The 8,861-nt window shown below is 47.4% G+C and overlaps 1 protein-coding gene across 1 annotated transcript in view; it reads left to right on the top strand.

Annotated features, from left to right (window-relative positions):
- LOC115163810 (1,4-alpha-glucan-branching enzyme) overlaps positions 1–8,861 on the top strand; it is a gene marked incomplete in the record, with an annotated part of 295,489 nt that overhangs the window by 233,868 nt on the left and 52,760 nt on the right. Inside the window, 1 exon segment of the mRNA XM_029715993.1 lies at positions 5,645–5,775. Within this exon segment, the coding sequence (XP_029571853.1) occupies positions 5,645–5,775 (131 nt within the window).

Here is an 8,861-nt window from a genome sequence, read left to right as displayed (position 1 = left end):
ACCAGTGGAGGGATTAGTACTGACTGGGTCTCTGACTGACCAGTGGAGGGATTAGTACTGACTGGGTCTCTGACTGACCAGTGGAGGGATTAGTACTGACTGGGTCTCTCACTGGGTCTCTGACTGGGTCTCTGACTGGGTCTCTGACTGACCAGTGGAGGGATTAGTACTGACTGGGTCTCTGTCTGACCAGTGGAGGGATTAGTACTGACTGGGTCTCTGACTGGGTCTCTGACTGGGTCTCTGACTGGGTCTCTGACTGACCAGTGGAGGGATTAGTACTGACTGGGTCTCTGACTGACCAGTGGAGGGATTAGTACTGACTGGGTCTCTGACTGGGTCTCTGACTGGGTCTCTGACTGACCAGTGGAGGGATTAGTACTGACTGGGTCTCTGTCTGACCAGTGGAGGGATTAGTACTGACTGGGTCTCTGACTGGGTCTCTGACTGGGTCTCTGACTGAACAGTGGAGGGATTAGTACTGACTGGGTCTCTGACTGGGTCTCTGACTGGGTCTCTGTCTGACCAGTGGAGGGATTAGTACTGACTGGGTCTCTGACTGGGTCTCTGACTGACCAGTGGTGGGATTAGTACTGACTGGGTCTCTGACTGGGTCTCTGACTGGGTCTCTGTCTGACCAGTGGAGGGATTAGTACTGACTGGGTCTCTGACTGGGTCTCTGACTGACCAGTGGTGGGATTAGTACTGACTGGGTCTCTGACTGGGTCTCTGACTGGGTCTCTGACTGAACAGTGGAGGGATTAGTACTGACTGGGTCTCTGACTGGGTCTCTGACTGGGTCTCTGACTGGGTCTCTGACTGACCAGTGGAAGGATTAGTACTGACTGGGTCTCTGACTGGGTCTCTGACTGAACAGTGGAGGGATTAGTACTGACTGGGTCTCTGACTGGGTCTCTGACTGACCAGTGTAGGGATTAGTACTTACTGGGTCTCTGACTGGGTCTCTGACTGGGTCTCTGACTGGGTCTCTGTCTGACTAGTTGAGGGATTAGTACTGACTGGGTCTCTGACTGGGTCTCTGACTGGGTCTCTGTCTGACTAGTGGAAGGATTAGTACTGACTGGGTCTCTGACTGGGTCTCTGACTGACCAGTGGAGGGATTAGTACTGACTGGGTCTCTGACTGGGTCTCTGACTGAACAGTGGAGGGATTAGTACTGACTGGGTCTCTGACTGGGTTTCTGACTGAACAGTGGAGGGATTAGTACTGACTGGGTCTCTGACTGGGTCTCTGACTGTGTCTCTGACTGACCAGTGGAGGGATTAGTACTGACTGGGTCTCTGACTGGGTCTCTGACTGACCAGTGGAGGGATTAGTACTGACTGGGTCTCTAACTGGGTCTCTGACTGACCAGTGGAGGGATTAGTACTGACTGGGTCTCTGACTGGGTCTCTGACTGGGTCTCTGTCTGACTAGTGGAGGGATTAGTACTGACTGGGTCTCTGACTGGGTCTCTGACTGGGTCTCTGTCTGACCAGTGGAGGGATTAGTACTGACTGGGTCTCTGACTGGGTCTCTGACTGACCAGTGGAGGGATTAGTACTGACTGGGTCTCTGACTGGGTCTCTGACTGGGTCTCTGACTGACCAGTGGAGGGATTAGTACTGACTGGGTCTCTGACTGGGTCTCTGACTGGGTCTCTGTCTGACAAGTGGAGGGATTAGTACTGACTGGGTCTCTGACTGGGTCTCTGACTGGGTCTCTGTCTGACCAGTGGAGGGATTAGTACTGACTGGGTCTCTGACTGGGTCTCTGACTGACCAGTGGAGGGATTAGTACTGACTGGGTCTCTGACTGGGTCTCTGACTGGGTCTCTGACTGGGTCTCTGTCTGACTAGTGGAGGGATTAGTACTGACTGGGTCTCTGACTGGGTCTCTGACTGACCAGTGGAGGGATTAGTACTGACTGGGTCTCTGACTGGGTCTCTGACTGACCAGTGGAGGGATTAGTACTGACTGGGTCTCTGACTGGGTCTCTGACTGGGTCTCTGACTGAACAGTGGAGGGATTAGTACTGACTGGGTCTCTGACTGGGTCTCTGACTGGGTCTCTGTCTAACCAGTGGAGGGATTAGTACTGACTGGGTCTCTGACTGGGTCTCTGACTGGGTCTCTGACTGACCAGTGGAGGGATTAGTACTGACTGGGTCTCTGACTGGGTCTCTGACTGACCAGTGGTGGGATTAGTACTGACTGGGTCTCTGACTGGGTCTCTGACTGACCAGTGGAGGGATTAGTACTGACTGGGTCTCTGACTGGGTCTCTGTCTGACCAGTGGAGGGATTAGTACTGACTGGGTCTCTGACTGGGTCTCTGACTGGGTCTCTGACTGACCAGTGGAGGGATTAGTACTGACTGGGTCTCTGACTGGGTCTCTGACTGGGTCTCTGACTGGGTCTCTGACTGACCAGTGGAGGGATTAGTACTGACTGGGTCTCTAACTGGGTCTCTGACTGAACAGTGGAGGGATTAGTACTGACTGGATCTCTGACTGGGTCTCTGACTGGGTCTCTGACTGACCAGTGGAGGGATTAGTACTGACTGGGTCTCTGACTGGGTCTCTGACTGGGTCTCTGACTGACCAGTGGAGGGATTAGTACTGACTGGGTCTCTGACTGGGTCTCTGACTGGGTCTCTGACTGGGTCTCTGACTGACCAGTGGAGGGATTAGTACTGACTGGGTCTCTAACTGGGTCTCTGACTGAACAGTGGAGGGATTAGTACTGACTGGATCTCTGACTGGGTCTCTGACTGGGTCTCTGACTGACCAGTGGAGGGATTAGTACTGACTGGGTCTCTGACTGGGTCTCTGACTGACCAGTGGAGGGATTAGTACTGACTGGGTCTCTGACTGGGTCTCTGACTGGGTCTCTGTCTGACTAGTGGAGGGATTAGTTCTGACTGGGTCTCTGACTGGGTCTCTGTCTGACCAGTGGAGGGATTAGTACTGACTGGGTCTCTGACTGGGTCTCTGACTGACCAGTGGAGGGATTAGTACTGACTGGGTCTCTGACTGGGTCTCTGACTGACCAGTGGAGGGATTAGTACTGACTGGGTCTCTGACTGACCAGTGGAGGGATTAGTACTGACTGGGTCTCTGACTGGGTCTCTGACTGGGTCTCTGTCTGACTAGTGGAGGGATTAGTACTGACTGGGTCTCTGACTGGGTCTCTGACTGACCAGTGGAGGGATTAGTACTGACTGGGTCTCTGACTGGGTCTCTGACTGGGTCTCTAACTTTAGACTGGGTTAACATGGCTATATAATGATGATAGACTGAGTTAACATGGCTATATAATAATGTTAGACTGAGTTAACATGGCTATATAATAATAGATTGGGTTAACATGGCTATATAATGTTACACTGAGTTAACATGGCTATATAATGATAGATTGGGTTAACATGGCTATATAATGTTAGACTGAGTTAACATGGCTATATAATAATGTTAGACTGAGTTAACATGGCTATATAATGATAGATTGGGTTAACATGGCTATATAATGTTAGACTGAGTTAACATGGCTATATAACTTTAGACTGAGTTAACATGGCTATATAATGATAGACTGGGTTAACATGGTTATATAATGATGTTAGACTGAGTTAACATGGCTATATAATGATAGACTGGGTTAACATGGTTATATAATGTTACACTGAGTTAACATGGCTATATAATGATAGATTGGGTTAACATGGCTATATAATGTTAGACTGAGTTAACATGGCTATATAATAATGTTAGACTGAGTTAACATGGCTATATAATGATAGATTGGGTTAACATGGCTATATAATGTTAGACTGAGTTAACATGGCTATATAATGATAGACTGGGTTAACATGGTTATATAATGATGTTAGACTGAGTTAACATGGCTATATAATGTTAGACTGAGTTAACATGGCTATATAATGATGATAGACTGAGTTAACATGGCTATATAATGATGATAGACTGAGTTAACATGGCTATATAATAATGTTAGACTGAGTTAACATGGCTATATAACTTTAGACTGAGTTAACATGGCTATATAATGATAGATTGGGTTAACATGGTTATATAATGATGTTAGACTGAGTTAACATGGCTATATAATGATAGACTGGGTTAACATGGTTATATAATGATGTTAGACTGAGTTAACATGGCTATATAATAATGATAGACTGAGTTAACATGGCTATATAATGTTAGACTGAGTTAACATGGCTATATAATGATAGATTGGGTTAACATGGCTATATAATGTTAGACTGAGTTAACATGGCTATATAATAATAGACTGGGTTAACATGGCTATATAATGTTAGACTGAGTTAACATGGCTATATAATGTTAGACTGAGTTAACATGGCTATATAATGATGTTAGACTGAGTTAACATGGCTATATAATGTTAGACTGAGTTAACATGGCTATATAATGATGATAGATTGGGTTAACATGGCTATATAATGTTAGACTGAGTTAACATGGCTATATAATGTTAGACTGAGTTAACATGGCTATGTAATGATAGACTGAGTTAACATGGCTATATAATGTTAGACTGAGTTAACATGGCTATATAACTTTAGACTGAGTTAACATGGCTATATAATGTTAGACTGAGTTAACATGGCTATATAATGAAGGACTGGGTTAACATGGCTATATAATGATAGACTGAGTTAACATGGCTATATAATAATGTTAGACTGAGTTAACATGGCTATATAATAATGTTAGACTGAGTTAACATGGCTATATAATAATGTTAGACTGAGTTAACATGGCTATATAATGAAGGACTGGGTTAACATGGCTATATAATGAAGGACTGGGTTAACATGGCTATATAATGATAGACTGGGTTAAACATGGAACAGTGTTTGTTGACCCAGGTGTATTTCCTGTCCTGGCCGTCGCCAGGTGCTCCGAGAGTTCTGATGACAAGCAGCACCCTGTCCGACTTCTGCAACCCCGACTGCACCTCACCGTGTCACGATAACTCTGCCAAGCAGTCAGCCATACATCCCCAAATGGCACCCTATTCCCTATATATAGTGCACTACTTTTGACCAGGGACCATAAGTAATAGGGTGCCGTTTATGACGTATCCAGCTACTGTTAACGTATTATTAGGGGAGATTAATAATGTCACCTGGACAACTATTTATAGCTCAGTCCGGTTTCCCACGATGCCTTACTCCCCCCCCCCCCCCCCCGGCCAATTACATAGCTAGAATATTCACTGTTGAGCGAAAGATAAGCTCTTTCGTGATTGGACAGACAGGCGGAGGGATAGAGGGAGGATTGGGTGGGATGGAGGTTAGGGAATAAACTGCCAATCTCTCTCTACATATGTCTATTTCAACATGAGTCTTCCATAACTTTAAACTGGAGGGGACGATTTATCTCAGTGGTTTTTGACATGTATTTTTTTTTGGACAGAAATATAACTAGGCCACGGTGTTACTATGAAATACACTTCTGTTGATGGATAGGTAGTAACAAAATCTGACATCGTTGAGTATGGATGACGTTAATAATGGCTGAAAGGTTTCTCCTGTTCCTTCTATTGATGAGGGTGATGTGGTGTGTTACTAAAAGGTTTGTGTCTTCCTTGCAGGCGTTTGTGAGCGCCAAACACGAGGGAGACAAGGTGATAGTGTTTGAGAGAGGCAACGTGCTGTTTCTATTCAACTTCCACCCAACCAGGAGCCAGACCAACTACAGAGTGGCTGTGGCCTCGCCTGGGAAGTATCCTTATGGCTGGGTGGGGGTGTGTGTGTGGGGGTGGGTCGGTGGGGGTGGGTGGGGGTGTGGGTGGGTGTGGGTGGGTGGGTGGGGGTGGGTGGGTGGGGGTGTGGGTGTGTGGGTGTGTGGGGGTGTGGGTGGGTGGGTGGGTGGGTGGGTGGGTAAGTGGGTGGGTGGGTGGGTAGGTGGGTGGGTGGGTGGGTACAAAACATCCTAGGTACCTGGGTTCTCACACACCACAGAGTTGCGTCTCCAGTGCCATTTTGGACTGTTTATTTCCATGTATCTGGCACCTCCAGGTGCACCGCTCTGATGTGTGAGGAGATGCTCTCTGAAGTCAGAGAACACTAATAAATGCGCAGGCAAAGCGCTGGCTGTCATTATAAAGCACCACCGTAAACATTGTACAGTCGTGTGTGTGTGTGTCTGTGTGTGTGTGTGTGTCTGTGTGTGTGTGTGTGTGTGTGTGTGTGTGTGTGTGTGTGTGTGTGTGTGTGTGTGTGTGTGTGTGTGTGTGTGTGTGTGTGGTAAATGAGTCGGGTGTGTGTGTGTGTGGTAAATGTGTCGGGTGTGTGTGTGTGGTAAATGTGTCGGGTGTGTGTGTGCGTGCTCCGACGCTACGGTGTGTATATGTGTGTGTGGGTGCACGTGTGTGTGTGTGTGTGTGTGGAGGAACCAATTAGAGCAGAAGACAGATGAACGTGCCACTCAGAAGAAGAAGAGGTAAACAACGAGATCCAACCAGTCCAGAGTGCTTTTCCATTCCATTCTGTACGCTGTTTCACACACAACATCCTGAAAGGACATTAGCTCTACTGCTCCACACCTGGACTGGGAGGACATGGTGTTATAGTATAGTTGTCCTGCTCCCTCCGTCATGGTCACCTGAGGCTTTTCACTCTCTTATGCTCTCTGATTCTGTTTCAACTGGTTTATCTCAGCTGTCCACCCAAGCTGCTCTGAGCTCTGCTCTATTCTGTTCTGCTCTGCTCTGTTCTCTTCTATTCTGCTCTGCTCTGCTCTGCTCTATTCTGTTCTGTTCTGCTCTGCTCTGCTCTGTTCTGTTCTGCTCTGTTCTCTTCTGCTCTGTTCTGTTCTGCTCTGTTCTGCTCTGTTCTGCTCTGTTCTGTTCTGCTCTGTTCTGTTCTGCTCTGTTCTCTTCTGCTCTGTTCTGCTCTGCTCTGCTCTGTTCTGTTCTGCTCTGTTCTGCTCTGTTCTGCTCTGTTCTGTTCTGCTCTGTTCTGTTCTGCTCTGTTCTCTTCTGCTCTGTTCTGCTCTGCTCTGCTCTGTTCTGCTCTGCTCTGCTCTGCTCTGTTCTGTTCTCTTCTGTTCTGCTCTGTTCTGCTCTGTTCTGCTCTGTTCTGTTCTGCTCTGCTCTGTTCTGTTCTGCTCTGTTCTCTTCTGCTCTGTTCTGCTCTGCTCTGCTCTGTTCTGCTCTGTTCTGCTCTGCTCTGCTCTGTTCTGCTCTGCTCTGCTCTGCTCTGCTCTGCTCGGTTCTGCTCGGTTCTGCTCTGCTCTGCTCTGCTCTGTTCTGCTCTGCTCTGTTCTGCTCTGCTCGGTTCTGCTCTGCTCGGTTCTGCTCGGTTCTGCTCGGTTCTGTTCTGCTCTGCTCTGTTCTGCTCTCTTCTATTCTGCTCTGTTCTCTTCTATTCTGCTCTGTTCTCTTCTGTTCTGTTCCGTTCCGGTCTGTCTATGTCTGTCTATGTCTGTCTATGTCTGTCTATGTCTGTCTATGTCTGTCTGTCTATGTCTGTCTATGTCTGTCTGTCTATGTCTGTCTGTCTCTACTCTACCTCTGTTCTGTCTGTCTGTCTGTCTGTCTGTCTTTACTCTAGCCCTGGTCTGTCTGTCTGTCTGTCTCTACTCTAGCCCTGTTCTGTCTGTCTGTCTTTACTCTAGCCCTGTTCTGTCTGTCTGTCTGTCTGTCTGTCTGTCTGTACTCTAGCTCTCTTCTGTCTGTCTGTCTCTACTCTAGCTCTCTTCTGTCTGTCTCTACTCTAGCCCTGTTCTGTCTGTCTGTCTGTCTGTCTGTCTGTCTGTCTGTCTGTCTGTCTGTCTGTCTGTCTGTACTCTAGCTGTCTGTCTGTCTGTCTGTCTGTCTGTCTGTCTGTCTGTCTGTCTGTCTGTCTGTCTGTCTGTCTGTCTGTACTCTAGCTGTAAGTAAGTCTGTCTGTCTGTCTGTCTGTCTGTCTGTCTGTCTGTCTGTCTGTCTGTCTGTCTGTCTGTCTGTCTGTCTGTCTGTCCTCTAGCTGTCTCTGTCTGTCTGTCTGTACTCTAGCTCTGTTTCTGTCTGTCTGTCTGTCTGTCTGTCTGTCTGTCTGTCTGTCTGTCTGTCTGTCTGTCTGTCTGTCTGTACTCTAGCTCTGTCTGTCTGTCTGTCTGTCTGTCTGTCTGTCTGTCTGTCTGTCTGTCTGTCTGTCTGTCTGTCTGTCTGTCTGTCTGTCTGTCTGTACTCTAGCTCTGTTCTGTCTGTCTCATTACACCCCCTGGACAGGACACTATCCCCTGTTTCTGTAGTGAGACAGCTTGATGGACAGCACACCCCCTGGACAGGACACTAGTCTATTGCAGTGTCTAGTCAGATATTCTGCACCGAGTCTTAGGCCTTGAGTGTTCAGGACAACATCCACGTTTAATCCTTCCCAGTCCACAAACAAAACAAACAGAGAAGAGAAGTCTTGTATTATTAATGGCCCCAGCATGGTCGTACCTGGTCGTCCCTAGATAGAAGAAGTGAGTCAGAGAGTAACCTCGGGTTCCTCTCCTTTTGGTTAAGGAACTGTTTTCTCACTCCTCTTCTGTCTTGGCTTCTGTGACTTGTATTTTCTTTTTAACACGTGAGGATGAAGGGGGAAAGGAAAGTTTCCTCCAAAGTCATAGCAGCAAACCACCATGAGAAGGGAAAACACTGCCTATTAAAATTCAGTCTACATCAGCTTTTCCACAGGCACTCCAACCATCACTGTTTTTCTATTCTCTTGCTCGCTCTTTATCTCTCTATCTACCCCTCCCTCTCTCTTTCGTGCTCTCTCTCTCTCTCGTTCTCTCTCTCTCTCTCTCTCTCTCTCTCTGTCTCTCTCTCTCTCTCT

This window comes from Salmo trutta, chromosome 26, assembly GCF_901001165.1.
Source record: "Salmo trutta chromosome 26, fSalTru1.1, whole genome shotgun sequence".
Lineage (NCBI taxonomy): Eukaryota > Metazoa > Chordata > Actinopteri > Salmoniformes > Salmonidae > Salmo > Salmo trutta.
Note: the sequence above shows the minus strand (reverse complement) of the source record. Positions and strands in the feature narration are given on the sequence as shown.